The sequence below is a fragment of the Priapulus caudatus genome, unplaced genomic scaffold, assembly GCF_000485595.1.
Source record: "Priapulus caudatus unplaced genomic scaffold, Priapulus_caudatus-5.0.1 Scaffold159, whole genome shotgun sequence".
Taxonomy (NCBI): Eukaryota; Metazoa; Priapulida; class Priapulimorpha; order Priapulimorphida; family Priapulidae; genus Priapulus; species Priapulus caudatus.
Window position 1 is genome coordinate 180,390 of NW_014577220.1, and position 18,521 is coordinate 198,910.

At 40.8% G+C, this 18,521-nt stretch overlaps 1 protein-coding gene across 1 annotated transcript; it reads right to left on the reverse strand.

Annotated features, from left to right (window-relative positions):
- Positions 1 to 139: 139 nt before the first annotated feature.
- LOC106806423 (NSFL1 cofactor p47-like) lies at positions 140 to 13,125 on the reverse strand. Its single transcript, XM_014808351.1, has 10 exons — positions 12,999 to 13,125; positions 8,424 to 8,587; positions 7,994 to 8,089; positions 6,131 to 6,211; positions 5,842 to 5,924; positions 3,412 to 3,592; positions 2,014 to 2,151; positions 1,548 to 1,697; positions 1,306 to 1,365; positions 140 to 805 (listed from the first exon to the last, which is right to left on the reverse strand). Exons 1-10 carry the CDS (start codon positions 13,107 to 13,109, stop codon positions 670 to 672), a joined length of 1,200 nt encoding a protein of 399 aa, XP_014663837.1. The 5' UTR covers positions 13,110 to 13,125; the 3' UTR covers positions 140 to 669.
- Positions 13,126 to 18,521: the final 5,396 nt, after the last annotated feature.

An 18,521-nucleotide genomic window follows, 5' to 3' on the forward strand; every position in this document is an offset into this window, starting at 1 on the left:
GAAATTAAGGAAAACGCAGCTATAAATTACAAGGCTTCCCCTGTAATGGTGTATTTATCTTGTTAGGTGGCTCATTTATATGCATCCAGTTAAATGTATTGTATGGCACAACAACTTCACAGATACAATATTTTCATCATTTGTGCTAAACATACTGTTTAATTTCAATTGAGTTCAGCCCACTCTCAGATTGAGTATCTCCACTATAAATGATTCATGCAAATATTAGTTGTATCCAGAATTTAAGCTGAGAAAGTGCAGACAAAGAATGAAAAGATGAAGTTAAGATGCACGAATGCAGTCAGAGCAAACATTGTTCAGCTAAATCACAAAGTCAATAAGCCCACGATTAGCTGCGCTCTTGTATATCTTGATGCAACGCTTCCTCAAGCACAAGCTGGTATGTGATTCAATTTACAGTGTCTCTATCTCCGATATACATAAGCGAGACACAGCTAATTCAAGTTCCGCCAAACTCGAGAATAAACATGGCAGACAAAACCAAATGACAAGACTGCCACAAGTCATACTATCATCGACTGCGTTGCTGCGACTGCCTCTCAAGTCGACACACTGCTCACAGTATGCCTCACCACAGGCAAGGCCGTGCAGTGGCGGCGGCGGACAATAAATACAAGCTTTGCTTGAGCAGGAGATCCAACCGGCTCATCAGACGACTTTTCGCTGTACAATGACGGCGTTGAGCAGGCCGGCAGCAGCCAGCGTCACCGATGGCTCGGCGAGCTCCTTGTTCGGGAAGGTCGTCTGCAGTACGTACGCAGACATCGCCATCTCTGGTCGCGCTCTTAAATGCATAACAGCTCGTTAAGGCAAAGCAACATTACTGCCCACTAACCACGGCTAACGCTAGATGTCTCTAATCGTGGCGAACACGACAGTTCATTCACATAGCCATCTCTGGTCGCGCTATTAAATGTGTAACAGCTCGTTAAGGCAAAGCAACATTACTGTAATGTCTTTACTATATCGCAATATTGGCATATGAATTGGATCAGCTTATGTGTTGAGGATACTGTATTTGTGCTGCCACCTATCGAGAAAGGAAGTAATGAAACAGTTTCCGGGGCAGCAAGTTTCCATGTTGGACGTTTGAAATGAAGACACTGTTCATCTGAATCTGTTTAATCCCTTTGTGAACACCACAATTACTGCCCACTAACCATGACTAATGCTAACAGTCTCTATCCGTGGCTAACACGACAGTTCACTCACCACGAGTACTATTGCTATAACCGCTTTGAATTTGATTAATTTGTGAATATTCTAAATAGGTAACAAGGATACGAATTAATAAACAGCCTGATGTCTCCAACTGTGTGGGTGTGGTTGAACTTCTGCACAAGTCTGAAACAACGAAAGTTTCAACAAATATAAATTATGTTAACTTGTTTTTTAGTTACATATTCGTGTGTCGACAATCACCAAAATATCTTGCCATGCTGGCAAATATATCGAACCACAGCACTAGGAAATTCTCGATATTGTTTGACTGTTATTGCGTAAACCAATGAATGCATTTCTCTAACCTTGATCCATCTGCCAGTCTAATCTGGAGGCTTGTGACGGGTTGAGACGTGTCCAGCTTAACACCAACTGCCGCTTTAGGCTGGTCAGCCTGTTTTTTCTCTGCAGATGATGGCTGTTGGTGCGTCGCTGTCACTACATTTGGTACTGGGCTACAAAGACACAGTGTCATCTGCAGTCATCTTTCTCATCCCTTTGCCATGTTTCTTACACAAAACCTACTTTACCTGGTTATGCCACTCAAATTATGCAACATCTACACCTGTGCCTCCCAAGACTAAAATTATCTCTGCACTGTATATATCACTTCTGTTTAATCTTTCCTCCAAATGTATCATTTCCTCTCAATCCTATCAGTGTATCACCCTCAACGTGTGTACCTTACCATGAATTTAACTTCAACAACAGGTGTTTGTCATTCTGAAACTTATGCTCCCCAATACGTACCACCCTCACTTTTAATCTTACCTCCCAAGCATGTGTCCTGCCCCTTGAAATGCCCTGACACTTCTCTTGGGTTGCACATAGTCTTCATGTCTGTGATCTTCCATGTTGAGATTTACTTCTCCACCAGGTGCCAACCTTATTAGCTCAAGGGGAATCTCCCTGATTCAAACAGCAGATCAATTCAATTGACTACATCACGAATTTTCTATGGTGTATATTTGTTTAAAAAAATTACAATTTTGTTTACATGAAAAGTACTAATGACTAACGCCACATATACCGCGTTCACACGGTCATGGTTTGGCTCGAGCCAAATGGGCTAAATTTGGCTAGGGCCGGTTTGAGTCGGAGCGTTCACACGTACGCAAGTGAATACTGTCTCTCAAATTCAAATAAATTTTATTGCACAAATATCTCACAGATACTTTGGCAGTATGTCGCGAGATGGCGTTGTGTACGATTCAGTGTTTACTTCCGTTCCGAGTCCAATTATCAATCTTGAAAACGTGCATCCTGATCAAATTTTTCGAATTTTTATACTGTTTTGGACTTTATTTCGTCGAAGTACACGTTCGACACTCGCGGCATCTACCGATCAACCGATTTAGCTGCTATTTTGCTTTTTGCTTTGCTGCAATTTTTGTGCTAAAATTTGGCTCGGGCCTGGTCCGACGTTTTCGATGGGACCAAATTGGCACGCCCCGAAAAACCGTCCGTGTGAACGCTCGGCTCGAGCCAAATTTGGCGCGGGCCTAATTAGGCTCGGGCTAAAAACGTCTGTGTGAATGCGGCTTAAATGTATCCTCAAATTCTTACCTGATAAGATTGTTTTTCAACTAGTTAAAAATCCAAAAAACTGGGCGATTTGATATATTGATCACGGCCTTAAATGTCTGCTATGGGCTATGTATGAGTCACGAGTGTTTGTTCACATCGAACGGAATAGCAAAAGAGGAAGTATAATGCAGCAATTTAACCATAAAAGGTGAACAGAATCACTTACATTTTGTGGAAACGTGGAACATAATTTTTTTACTTTTACTATTTAAGGTGACGTAATAACTTTAACACAGCAAATGACTAGCAATAATTTCAGCAAGCCTGAGAGACTAGGAAAAACATCTATACACATACATAAGGAATCAGGATATGTAGCCCGTAGACAACCCCCCCCCCCCCGTCAATTACTTTCGGATAATTACCCTTACCCACACACATACGCACAATTGCTCTCAGACAATAAAAGCCTGGGCCCCTGGTTTAAGCGTTTAGGGTAATACCGAGTTTCTTAACACACAGAACTCTATGCTGTCCTCCCAAGGGGCAATAATTGTATTAAACAGGCAAGCAAATAAAAATGTCATGTCATGCTGAACAATTCATATGTACCTACTACAGAATAGCACTACGAGTAATTACCCTCTGTGGATGGAATCAAGGAAGTCTTTGTTTTCAGGATCATTGTAGTCCCTCAAGTTTCCATCGTTTACACTAAAGCCATCCTTCCACAATTTTAGTACAACCTCGACTTGCCTTTCCTTTGGCACAGCTGGTGTAGCAGCTTGCACCTGCTGACTGCTGCTGCTGCCATCTTCCGAACCTGTTATCGCACACAAAGCTTATATCAGCTCACGATTGATCAAAATAATGAACGTTTTAGTTGCAATATCTAGATTAAGGCGATTATGGATTGATGCCCATGCAAAACTTAGTACTGCACAATCCATAGTCAAAGAATATATAAGACCATGAGTCCAATCCATTGTAGACAAGAGCCCATAGGCTACATCGTCCCACCATTGTTGATCAGGCCAATGATTAATAGAGTAAGGTTGCAGGAGTTTTGCTTTCTCACCCAGTTCCCTAAAGAGAGAATAGAGGGGGAACTAATGCCAGACAGTTGGCTGTTTATTGGATGTACTTTATTCACATCTTACACAAGACTGACTAGGTACGGTACACATCTGTACTTACTATTAAGAACCTTCGATCTTTACACTACTACTCATTATATTGGCATTTTACTAGGCAGAATTTCAAGACATTTTATAAGTGAATGCATAAGTGATACAGCACTTCACAAAAACAGGCATTGTTATCACTTAAAACCCTAATATGTCTATATATCTAATCCACGATGTTGATGAATACTAGAAGAACTAACACATTGTGTCATTTAAAAGTATGTAACCTTGCCTCAAAAATTCACATTAGTTTATCTAACTTCACTGCTGGTTAGGCCTATTGTAAACAAGTGCCGCAGAGCGACAGCGCTCATCTAACCTCTACTGCGGTGACTCTGTGGTGGAGTGGTGGGATTCTAGTAAACCCTGTTAGCCCCAAATGTGTTCACATACACGCCGAAACAGTGGAATGCACAGGGATGGTATCAGGAACCTTCTCAAAAGAATGTTCGTTGAGGATCGTTATGAAAGTTGCCACGAGATGGCGCGTACGTTTAAGTGTCTTCAGATTAAAGATGGAAGCTCCATCATACGTAGTAGCAACAACTATTGCAAGACAGAATAGGTAAGCACTCATCCATTTACCTACGCAAGCCTACAGGCTGCAAATTGCAATAGAGAGCTGCCACCTGTAAGCAATTAACGCAGGCAAAAACTGCACCAACACATGCACTGGCAAGCCACTGGCAGTGGCATACGTTACATGTAACATACTGACAGTACAGAATGACATCGAAATTATACGATTTAAGGAACATACACCTTCTTTAACCAAATTTAGCTTTTGAAATTTCACTGTGACATTGTAGCCTCATACATCCAGGCATGTATAGATTCTACTAGCAAACCCGGCAGTCAAATTCTTTCTAACACAGTAACAGTTAACAAATCCATGTTTAACCCTCCTCTTGAGGTCAAAAGGTTATCCGACACTTACTCTTCGCATGTCAGCAGAAGGGACATTTCATGGTCCTTTCAATAAGCCATAAAAATTGCTAGGTCACCGCTGAAGCAAAAAAGTTTTTCAAATCACTCCGTCAGACCATGTCCTCAGAAAATGTCTAAAAATCTGCCCTGTGCCCCATTGACCTTTGACCTGTGACCTCCAATTTTGCAGCAGTGATGGCTTTTCCTACCATGATGCTATACACCGACTATCACGAGCCTAGGTCGAGCCGTTTAGATTTGTGCCGCAATTCTGCATTTCCTCCCTATACCTTAAGTTAAGGAGTGAATGTTCCCCCTTATTTGACACCTCTTGACCTTTGACCTTGACCCCAGCTTCGACATCCCAACTCGTTTCGGATTACCCCCCACGTCCGCGAATATCGTGACCGTACGTCGAGCGGTTAAGATTTGTGCCCAACGTTGACGGACGCACGGACGGACGCACGGACGATCATGCGATCTACAAGCTGCATCTGACTATGTCAGATGAGCTAAAAAGCCTAATTGAAAATCATACGCATTCATCAGCAGTTGTTTAAATTTCATATTGCAATCACTGGAGCAGGTGTGTCAGATTTCTGCCCTGGGCAAGCTAGGCCAAATGTGTGCTTGGTGTTTACTCAGTCATAACATATAGGATAAACATCTTTAATACTCCCACTAGTAATGTCATGTGATCACAGCATTGTTTTAGGCTTGCAGCTGGTTAAAGATTCGCCCCCAAATTATCAGTTCACTTGTTGACAAACAACATTCAGTCTGATTTGGAAAGCAACCGGTACCGGTAGTGAAATTGGAAAAACTAATACAAGTTTAGTGGTAAGATTATATAATTATACACAACACGAGGAGTCAATTACTGTATTATATGTCAACAGTGCAGATTAGATAGCCATATACTATGGCGTTATAATGACCGATTTCGATCATGGCATACCTAGTCTATAACCTGCTCCTTGGAAACTTGTTTTATGCCTTCTGGATGGACTTTCCTCTTCATCAACAACCTCAGCACCATGTCTAGAAGTTTGAAATATATGGAACATTGGATATATATTTATATATGAGGATGATGCACTGAAATGTACTATTGCAACAACATCATGACATGTGTAATGTATGTTCGTATGTTAGTTAATGTGCTATATTTAGTATAAACTCTACTTATTTTACTTGCAAATTGTAAGAAAGAGAGAAACAACTGAAAGATTATTATAAATTCTTACTCCTTTGCTGCTTGAAAAATTCCTTGAACAATGGCATCACTTTTCTTCTTCTTCCTTCCTGGGCCGATCACAACCTCTCCACTATAGGATTCCATCAAGAGTAAATAATAATAATAGATTATTATCTATTATCTATAGATCATAAGATATCATCATGAGATCATCAATCATATTATCATCATAAGATATAATCAGGACTGAATAATAGAGAGAAGTATAACAGGCTCGATACACAAGAAATTCAACATTTCCATGCCCATATTTACCTAGGATTGATTACGTAAAATCCAATAAAAATGACATCAGAATTAGCGCTGAACATCCAACTTCTCCTCACACTTTACTGTGTATCGATACCTCTTCTTATTATGTAGTTACAGCTTCGAACGTCAGACGTGGTTTCACTAATAAATACCGCTAAGAGGTATGACAGACTCGAAACACAAGAATTCAACATTTCCATGCCCATATTTACCAATGATTGATTACGTGAAATCCAATCAAAATGACATCGGAATTAGCGCTGAACATCCAACTTGTTCTCACACTTTACTGTGTATCGATACCTTTTCTTATTATGTAGTTATAGCTTCGAACATCAGACGTGGTTTCACTAATAAATACCGCTAAGTGGCGATCATACGCAACCTGTAATTCCAACAAGAGGCAGCTTTCTCTGAGATACCCGTTGGTGGGGTTTGGCGGGGATTTGCAACTCGCAACCAGCTCCGAACACTGGATCTAACCCGCGGCACGGCTAGTGCAGATACAGATTCCAGAACTTTTTTAGATATCCTGTTGACAGACAAATCAACAAACCAACTAACAGCGGCGAAAACATAACCTCCTTGGTGCAGGTAACAACACTGAGACGGTCGTCGAGGCTGGCTGAGAAAAGAAAATCAATAGTCAGAGACCACAGTTAGGCTGAGCACACCAGTGGCAGTCCCAGTCACAGCCACTTGGGACAGAGTCAGTAAAAACATTCACAAAAACTACCCGTTTATTACACTTCCACTAGAGTTGTGTCACTGTATATATATCGACTTGCTTTTACAAAAACTAGCCGCTCACACCACTCACCATTGCAGTGCCGTTGCGGTGGGCGTGCGGGTGTGCGGGGGTCGCTACTAATACGGATATATATATAGTAATCCCCGCCGAACCCTGCTAACAGATATGAAAACTGCCTCTTGTTAGCTTACAGGTTGCAAATGATTTCCTCTCTATTATTCACTCCTGCTATAATCTAAGATCATAAGATATTATCTATGATCTACAGCTTATAATCTATTATTATTCACTCCTGATACAATACTAATTTATCATTACCAGTACAAAATTATCGATGCATATAATTGGATGGCAGCCTATAGTAGAATGTGTACTAGTAATACCATTACACATCTACCTAACTTTGATAACATTCAGTAAATATCAATAAGACATGAACATATCTATACAGAGTTATCCCCAGGAATTTCAAAAAGATGGTGAGAAGTCAGGGAATTCATCATGTTGCTAATTACTATGAATAATGTGTCATAATTGGCACCAATACACAGGCAAACTTAATCAGTTCAGAGATGTATACATCAAGCTTTGAAAACGCATAATGACTGTGTTGGGATGATCAAAACTGTAAACACAGCTCGAAAATAAGGTATGCTGATTAGGCATAGCAGACGATTTATAGGATATGTCGCCAATTAGCTTCAGCTTTGAAAGCACGTCAGACTCGACATGCGTTAACAGCCTGGGAAGAACCCGGTTATAATATAAATATATGCAATACCATTTAGACATAATATATTTTATAGTATATAAGCCTTCATGAGATAGGTCACTATCCAACATACAAACCTTCCACCCTTCTCACTTCCGCCAGCATAGAACTCCTGCCCTTCCTCATCGTCAGATGGCTGCTCCTCTCTTTGCAGGTCTGACAATGTACTAAATCTACAAACAGAGAATAAATGAGAAACCCACAATAGTTCCACTCTCTCCCACCCCCAACAATACTGTCCTACTGCCTTTTTGTTGCTTTTGTTTAATAGGAATTTCTTAGCAGCAAGTATTTTCTGCCCAAACTGAGGGCAGGCACCAAACTGACTCCTTGTAAGCTGCAAAACTACTGCTTCCCACCCTTGATGTCAAACCCTGAATACAACCAGGAGTATCAAATATATTGTATATATATAATAACAAATATTTGTATGTCAGGCATGCGACCAATCATCCGTCAAGCTGCAATACTTTTACTAGAATAAGTGGTTAAAGCTGCAGCTGGTACCGTGATGGTTGACTTTTCGTAGGTTTTGATGTTGGCCCCACTGCAGCTAGAGATGACTGATCTCGCACCGGGACTGGAGGTGGGTCATCATCTTCTACTAGTATAGGGGAGGAGCTGTCATCATAGGCACCATGGTCATTGTCATAAAAACTTGCCATTGCAACCTAGTCAAAATAAACAATAGGAAAAACATGTATAAATGTCTCAATGATGGGGATATGCTGATTTGTATTTCAATACATCTAATAATAGCTTCTGTTAGATTATGTTCACACAGTAATCTATGTCATAAATTAAACAAGCTTGCATCATAATCTCTCATAACTTTTGCACATGAAGTGTTCTGCACAGGTTATGCTAATTTATACCTATGACAGACATAAGTATTTGTGATTCTTCTAGCAACTAATAACTGGGGTACTAACGTATGACTTTATTATTTATTTTAATAGGATGTTAAAACCAAGTTCAGTTGCCAGCACTGTGAGCAATTCGATTGACAATGTAACCTCTTAAGAAATAGTCTTCAGAGACAGGGGCAAAGATCGGGATCAACGTTGATCAAATCAGCAGATCAGCACTGTAGATTGCAGTAGAAGTCTCAATTTTACAATTAACCACAGAAAAGGAAGAGAATTCCAATATTGTATGCAAAATACGAAAAAAAAAGTAATCTCAAAGGGATCCCTTGAAGATGATACATGATGAAAGCATCGATCTGAATCGGATAATTAAGTACTATAAATATGGTTTATAAAATAAGAGGGAATACTAATCTTCGCCAGACGATGATGACAGATCTTGTAAAGCGGATGCGAAGACAAGACCAATTAAGTTGAGCCAAACCAACATTGACCCTGTCATAATAATTCTAAGAGACACATGCAGCAGTATTATGTCATATGGCATATAATAAAAACAGTTCTGAAACGTATTAGGGCACCAGCCTGACAAAATATAATGTAACCACATAACAAATTAAACAATTACTTCGTATAAGGATTATTTTTTCAAGTTTGAGGGATTATAGTTATACCAGGAGTCAAAGTTAATAAAATGGATAGATCAACAATGCAGATTGTAAAAAAATTTCCTAGTAAATCAGAAGAGGACGAGAATTCTAATATGAAATGACAGAAATGAAAATGCTAAACTTGAAGGAATCTTTTGTTTTGAAGACGGCACTGCGATGTCAATACAATTATACATCATCACGTAACATCAGTGACCAGGGAAAAAATTTTAATTTATTTTTCTGGGGCTACTTTTCAAGCTCGCGTGCATGAAAATAGCACTCTAAAATTTGGTTTGCATTGAACTCTATGCAAATTTCCGGGGGCTCTTTTTGGCATTTCCGGGGCTCTTTTTGCCATTTCGGGGTTAAATCGCCCCGAGCCCCCGTGTATTTTTTTCACTGTCAGTGACAGTGTGGCTGTAAGTGTAACATCAAATTATAACAAGTAAACAACCACTACCAGTATTTCTCGAAAATAAAATGCAAGCTTCGTACGCTACGCGGGGAATGCAGTACTAGTAGTAACAGATAACTATATAGTATATATATTATTATACATATGGCCAAGAGCCCATTAACCCCAGAGCGTACAACGCTGAAATAGGAAAACCATGGTGTCGTTTCAGCAAAATTAATAAAGTTTACCTACCTTATTTTGATACTTCTCTACCGGAATATTATGCAGGAGTCATAGCTAGCCAATATAAGATCAACCGCTTAAGCAAGCTATATTATGAAGTTTGCCGCAGACGGCACTGCACGCCTAACACGGTGCGCGCGCATGCGCAATATCCCTCGAGAGAAATCGTATTTTGCAAAGATATTATGAATTTAAAATGAAGAGGAGTTATCCTAGCATAGATTAATATGATAACATTCTATCAGTTGACATCATTTAAGAAATAGGAGGAAGACCTTGCATGTAAGGTCCCCGCTGCGTTTTCCAGCCAATACACAAGCTGGCTGCGCTAGTGTGTTCGCGCATGCGCAATATCTCACCAGAGTTGTTATATTTTGTGATGAATATATACATTTAAAATGGTTAGGGGATATCCCAGCATAGATTTCCCTAATAAACTTTTATCAGTAGACCTGTGTTTATAATTAGGAGAGCGCCCTAGCATGTAGGGTGCAAAACAAGAGGAGCTATCCTAGGATAGATTTATATGATAACATTCCAGCTGTAAACATCATTTAAGAAATAAGAGGAAGACCTTGCATGTTAGGTCCCCGCTGCGTATACCAGCCAGTACACAATCTGGCTACGTTAGTGTATATTAGCGCATACGCAATATCTCACTGGAGGAGTTATATTTTGTGATGAATATACATTTAAAATGGTTAGGGGATATCTCAGCATATATTTCCCTAATAAACCTTTATCAGTAGATCTGTGTTTATAATTAGGAGAGCGCCTTAGCATGTAGGGTACAAAACACTTACTTTATGCCCTCGCGTCCTTCCCCTTGCCTCCCCTGTCCCTCGCTCAGCCTCCTTCTTCTTCTACCGCCCTTAGCTATCTTCTCTGCATAAAGTTTACCTACCTTATTTTGATACTTCTCTACCGGAATATTATGCAGGAGTCATAGCTAGCCAATATAAGATCAACCGCTTGTCTCTACGATGTTCCTATGCCGAGATATAAAGCGATAAAAATCGAGTACTTCTAGGTAATCCTAGCGCCATATGACCCAGTAACACGCCTCTCGCGCGTTTAGTGACTGCATAGATATATACAACGTGCTAACTTACCATGTGTTGTATTACCATGTGTTGTATATATCTATGCGGTTACTAAATGCGCGAGAAGCATGTTACTGAGTCATATGGCGCTAGGATTACCTAGAAGTACTCGATTTTTATCGCTTTATAACAGGGTTCATAGTAGTAAGACACATGTTGAAATAAGGACTTATAAGACCCTTTCTGGAGGCCAAAATAAGACTTTTTTACGCGATTTCTGATAGATCTATCACCAACTATTAAAGTACACTAATAATATTTATATACACAATTGCACAGCAGATTTAATTATTCCGTATTACATATACAACAATTCTTACTCTAAGTCGAGAACAGTTTATAAAACAATGTTGAAAAATGGTCCTTTCGCAAAAAATAAAGACTATTAAGTACTTTTCGAAGATTTCACCAAAAATAAGTACTAATAAAGGCCCTTATTTTATTTTTGGCAAAATAAGTACTTATAAGACTTTGGAAGACCCGCTACGAACCCTGTATATCTCGGCATAGGAACATCGTAGAGACAAGCGGTTGATCTTATATTGGCTAGCTATGACTCCTGCATAATATTCCGGTAGTGAAGTATCAAAATAAAGTAGGTAAACTTTATTAATTTTGCTGAAACGACACCATGGTTTTCCTATTTCAGCATTGTACACTCTGGGGTTAATGGGCTCTTGATATGGCAGTAGCTGGAGGTACGGCAGCTGTATCTCCAATTTACGAGGCTGGGGGTACGGCAGTCCATTCGCTTTCATACAAACGAGACAAAGATGGCGACAGATTTCAAAATAATGCCTTGGGAAATATATTCACGTTTTGAGAGTTTTGATGAGCTAGAAAACACTGACTCGGATTACCGATTACTGGGATTAGGTTAGATACAATAATGTAACCCAAACCCAGGAGGATAGGGTTACAAAGCGTCCGTATGGTTTTGTGCGGAGGAACGCCTGAGTGAATCACTCAGGGCGGTTTGCTGGTGCGTTTTCAGAAACTAGAACTTCCAAACTGGGTTTATTCTAAACACGAACCTTTCTCTGCTATCCGGGAACTTACTATGTATCGCAATACTCTATTAAACTAATATAACCTGTTACAAAAATTCGAAGTGACGAGCGGCGAATATACTGAGCGCCATTTCTGTTGACCTGTGACGTACGCATTCTCAATGCGCATAGCGATCGGCAAACGCAGCGCCCTCCGATTGGTCGGTGAATCCGCTCTTCAAACCGAAGTACGTCACAGGTCATCAGAAATGGCGCTCAGTATATTCGCCGCTCGTCACTTCGAATTTTTGTAACAGGTTATATTAGTTTAATACAGAGTATTGCGATACATAGTATTAGTAAGTTCCCGGATAGCGGAGAAAGGTTCGTGTTTAGAATAAACCCAGTTTGAAAGTTCTAGTCTCTGAAAACGCACCAGCAAACTGACCCGAGTGATTCACTCAGGCGTTCCTCCGCACAAAACCATACGGGCGCTTTGTAACCCTATCCTCCTGGGTTTGGGTTACATTATTGTATCTAGGATTAGGTATGAAAGTGAACATTATTGTAAACTTTACTTCAGAAGATCGTAAATAATTGTCTCAGCCCTCAAACAAACGCCAAAATGTGGATTCAACGAACGACGGCTGCCGTACCTCCAGCAACTCCGTATACATATTCATGATATTGACTATTGTGTATTCCGTCGACTCATCATCATGCCGGGTTTGCAGTGGATGAAAGAAGAGTCACTATGAGTATGACACTAAGAGAGTGTAACTAAATTCATTAAATTTTAATATTGTGGTGAACAAGTATGAAGTAAACCTCAAGTTGCCAACCGGACGATTCCAAATAAAACATCGCTCTGGCATTATCAACGCCGGTAACACCAATAAACTGAGAAATCAGCTGCTCATGATTGTTGTTGTCCGCCATATTTCATCTGCTAGTCGCAAGCGAGGACAGCGCCACCTCAAGGCAAAAAAAATAGAATGCTGAATAACTTTCGTTGGTTCTATCCATAGGTTCTATCCGAGATATATAATACAGTATTCTATATCTATGGTTCTATCCAAGAAATCAATTGTTTATTTATAGGCCTTGGTTTTATCCATAGAAATAATATAGATAACCTAGAATGCTTCTTTGTTTCTGTGATTCCGTATATATTGGAATTCCCTGCCTTCATCTTTGGCAAATTTACAACCTTTTCCACTGCGATCCGCAGTGTGCATCTATCGATTTGATCGATTGATCTCTCTCCATCTTAGTTTTGAAAAGTATTTTTAAGCTCTAAAAAGGCATCTTGGTGTCTTAAATTTTTAAAATTTCTTGGGGGAGAACCCCCAAACCCCCCTTTGACGAGGGGGAAACCACCCTAGAGCGCCCCCGCCACGGCTGCGCCGTGGGCACCCATTGATGCTAAATAGCCTGACCATTTGATGTTTATTTGCTTCCGCCGGCCCTGCCTTGGGCCCCCAGCATACACTATTATTACAATACTATTATGTGGTCGTAGGCCCCCATCATACAAATACTATATATGTGGCCTTGGGCCCCCATCATACACTATTCTATTATTATAATTCTATATAGGTGGCTTTAGGCCCCCGTCATAACAATACTATATATGTGGTCTTGGGACCCATCATATACACTATATTATTACAATTCTATAGAGATGGCCTTACGCCCCCGTCATACAAATATAACGCCGGCAACACTATAACGTGCTACTAATAACTTACCGAGTGCTGCACTGGCGCTTGTCTTGTTTTTCCAATTTATTGCTATATCTATGCCTATGGGTAATACAATCGAAATATACGATGGTAGCTTGTTTTAGCTTTACTAAAATACGTAAAGAAAAATAACTATTATCGTTCGCGGAAGGGTTATAGACGGAGTGAGCTGACGGGGGCTGGAGGCCACCGGCGGGGGACGAGGTGGCCTAAAGCCACACTTGGATGTGGATATCTGTCGCCTGCGCTGCGTATACCAGCCAGTACACAATCTGGCTACGTTAGTGTGTTAGCGCATGCGCAATATTTCACCAGAAGAGTTATATTTTGTGATTAATATGCATTTAAAATGGTTAGGTGGTATCTCAGCATAGATTTCCCTAATAAACATTTATCAGTAGACCTGTGTTTATAATTAGGAGAGCGCCCTAGTATGTAGGGTACAAAACACCTACTTTATGCCCTCGCGTCCTTCTCCTTGCCTCCCCTGTCCCTCGCTCAGCCTCCTTCTTCTTCTACTGCCCCAGCTATCTTTCCTGCCGCCTTTCCTCAGTCTCCCATCCCCTCTTCCCCGCAGCAAGCTATATTAGCAGCGCATAACACGGTGCGCGCATGCACAATATTTCCCGAGAGAAATCGTATTTTGCAAAGATTATGTATTTAAAATAAAGAGGAGTTATCCTAGCATAGGTTTATATGATAACATTCCATCAGTAGACATCATTTAAGAAATAAGAAGAAGGCCTTGCATGTAAGGTCCCCGCTGCGTATACCAGCCAGTACACCAGCTGGCAACGTTAGTGTGTTAGCGCATGTGCACTATCTCACCAGCGGAGTTATATTTTGTGATGAATATACATTGAAAATGGTTAGGGGGTATCTCCGCATAGATTTCCCTAATAAACTTTTATCAGTAGGCCTGTGTTTATAATTAGGAAAGCGCCCTAGCATGTAGGCTACAAACTACCTACTTTATGCTCTCCCGTCCTTCCCTTGACTCCCCTGTGCCTCGCTTAGCCTCTTTCTTCTTCTACCGCCACTAGCTATCTTTCCTGCAGACTTTCCTCAGTCTCCCATCCCCTCTCTATTTCAGCAAGCTATATTATAAAGTTTGCATCAGACGGCACTGCACGCCTAACACGGTGCTCGCGCATGCGCAATATCTACTGAGAGAAATCGTATTTTGCAAAGATTATGCATTTAAAATGAAGAGGAGTTATTCCAGCATAGATTTATATGATAACATTACATCTGTAGACATCATTTAAGAAATAAGAGGGAGACCTTGCATGTAAGGTACACGCTGCGAATACCAGCCAGTACACAATCTGTTTACGTTTTGGTGTTAGCGCATGCGCAATATCTCACCAGATGAGTTATATTTTGTGATGAATATACATTAAAAATGATTAGGGAGTATCTCAGCATAGATTTTCCTAATAAACATTTATCGGTTGACATGTTTTTATAATTAGGAGAGCGCCATAGCATGTAGGGTACAAAACACCTACTTTATGCACTCGCGTCCTTCCCCTTACCTCCTCTGTCCCTCGTTCAGCCTCCTTCTTCTTCTACTGCCCCAGCTATCTTTCCTGCCGCTTTTCCTCAGTCTCCCATCCCCTCTCCCCCGCAGCAAGCTATATTATAAAGTTTTCCTCAGACGGTACTGCACGCCTAACACGGTGCGCGCGCATGCGCAATATCTCTCTAGAGTAATTTGCAAATTGCCTATTTTTCAAAGATATTATGAATTTAAAATAAAGAGGAGTTATTCCAGCATAGATTTTATGATGACATTCCATCAGTTGACATAATTTAAGAAATAGGAGGAAGACCTTACCTGTAAGGTCTCCGCTGCATATACCAGCCAGTACACAATCTGGTTACGTTGGTGTGTTAGCGCATGCGCAATATCTCACCAGAGGAGTCATATTTTGTGATGAATATGCATTTAAAATGGTTAAGGGGTATCTCAGCATAGATTTTCCAAATAAACTTTTATCAGTTGACATGTGTTTATAATTAGGAAAGCGCCCTAGCATGTAGGGTACAAACCACCTACTTTATGCCCTCGCGTCTTTCCCTTGACTCTTTTGTGCCTCGCCCAACCTCCTTCTTCTTCTACCGCCCCTAGCCATCTTCCCGCAGTCTTTCCTCAGTCTACCATCCCCTCTCTCTCGCAGAAAGCTATATTAGGAAGTTTGCCTCAGACGGCACTGCACGCCTAACACGGTGGGCGCGCATGCGCAATATCTCCCGAGAGAAATCGTAGTTTGCAAAGATTATGCTTTTAAAATAAAGAGGAGTTATTCCAGCATAGATTTATATGATAACATTACATCTGTAGACATCATTTAAGAAATAAGAGGGAGACCTTGCATGAAAGGTCCCGGCTGAGTATACCAGCCAGTACACAATCTGGCTACATTAATGTCTTAGCGCATGCGCAATATCTCACCAGAGCAGTTATATTTTGTGATGAATTTGCATTTAAAATGATTAGAGGGTATCTCAGCATAGATTTCCCTAAAAAATGTTATCAGTTGACATGTGTTTATAATTAGGAGAGCGCCCTAGCATGTAGGGTACAAAACACTTACTTTATGCCCCCGCATCCTTCCCCTTGTCTCCTCTGTCCCTCGCTCAGCCTCCTTCTTTGTCTACCGCCCCTAGATATCATCCCTGCAGCCTTTCCTCAGTCTCCCATCCCTTCTCTCCCTCAGAAAGCTATATTATGAAATTTGTCTCAGACGGCACTGCACGCCTAACACGGTGCGCGCGCATGCGCAATATCTACCGAGAGAAATTGTATTTTGCAAAGATTATAAATTTAAAAATGACGAGGAGTTATCCTAGCATAGATTTTATGATAACATTACACCTTGCATGTAATGGCCCCGCTGCGTAAACCAGCCAGTACACAATCTGGCTACGTTAGTGTGTTAGCGCATGCGCAATATTTCACCGGAGGAATTATATTTTGTGATGAATATACATTTAAAATGGTTAAGAAATGTTTCAGCATAGATTTCCCTAATAAACTTTTATCAGTAGACCTGTGTTCATAATTAGGAGAGCGCCCTAGCATTTAGGGTACAAAACACCTACTTTATGCCCTCGCGTCCTTCCCTTTGCCTCCCCAGTCTTTCGCGCAGCCTCCTTCTTCTTCTACCGCCCCTAGCTATCTTTCCTGCAGCCTTTTCACAGTCTCCCATTTCCGCTCTACTTCAGCAATCTATATTATAAAGTTTGCATCAGACGGCACTGCACATCTAACACGGTGCGCGCGCATTCGCAATATCTACTGAGAGAAATCGTATTTTGCAAAGATTATGCATTTAAAATGAAGAGGAGTTATCCTAGCATAGATTTTATGATAACATTCTATCAGTTGACATCATTTAAGAAATGGGAGGAAGACCTTGCATGTAAAGTCCCGGCTGCGTACACCAGCCAGTACACAATCTGGCTACGTTAGTGTGTTAGCTCATGCGCAATATCTCACAAGAGAAGTTACATTTTGTGATGAATATACATTTAAAATGGTTAGGGGATATCTCAGCATAGATTTCCCTAATAAACTTTTATTAGTAGACATGTGTTTATAATAAGGAGAGCGCCCTAGCATGTAGGGTACAAAAACCACCTACTTTATGCCCTCGCGTTCTTTCCTTGACTCCCCTGTGCGTCGCTCAGGCTTCTTCTTCTTCTACCGCCCCTAGCCATTTTCCCTGCAGCCTTTTCTCAGTCTCCCATCCCCTCTCTCCCGCAGCAAGCTATATTATAAAGTTTGCCTCAGACGGCACTGCACGCCTAACACGGTGCGCGCGCATGCGCAATATCTCCCGTGAAATTGCAAAGATTATGCATTTAAAATGAAGAGGAGTTATCCTAGCATAGATTTATATAATAACATTACATCTGTAGACATCATTTAAGAAATAAGAGGGAGACCTTGCATGAAAGGTCCCGGCTGCGTATACCAGCTAGTACACAATCCGGCTACATTAATGTCTTAGCGCATGCGCAATATCTCACCAGAGGAATTATTTTTTGTGATGAATATGCATTTAAAATGGTTAGGGGGTATTTCAGCATAGATTTCCCTAATAAACTTTTATCAATTGTCATATGTTTATAATTAGGAGAGCGCCCTAGCATTTAAGGTACAAAACACATACTTTATGCCCTCGCGTCCTTCTCCTTGCCTCCCCTGTCCCTCGCTCAGCCTCCTTCTTCTTCTACCGCCCCTAGCTATCTCCCCTGCAGCCTTTCTTCAGTCTCCCATCCCCTCTCTACCTCAGCAAGCTATATTATAAAGTTTGCCTCAGACGGCACTGCACGCCTAACACGGTGCGCGCTCATGCGCAATATCTCCCGAGAGAAATCGTATTTTGCAAAGATATTATAAATTTAAAATGGTGAAGAGTTATCCTAGCATAGATTAGTATAATAACATTCCATCAGTTGACATCATTTAAGAAATAGGAGGAAGACCTTGGATGTAAGGTCCCAGCTGCGTTTACCAGCCAATACACAAGCTGGCAGCGTTAGTGTATTCGCGCATACGCAATATCTCACCAGAGGTGTCATATTTTGTGATAAA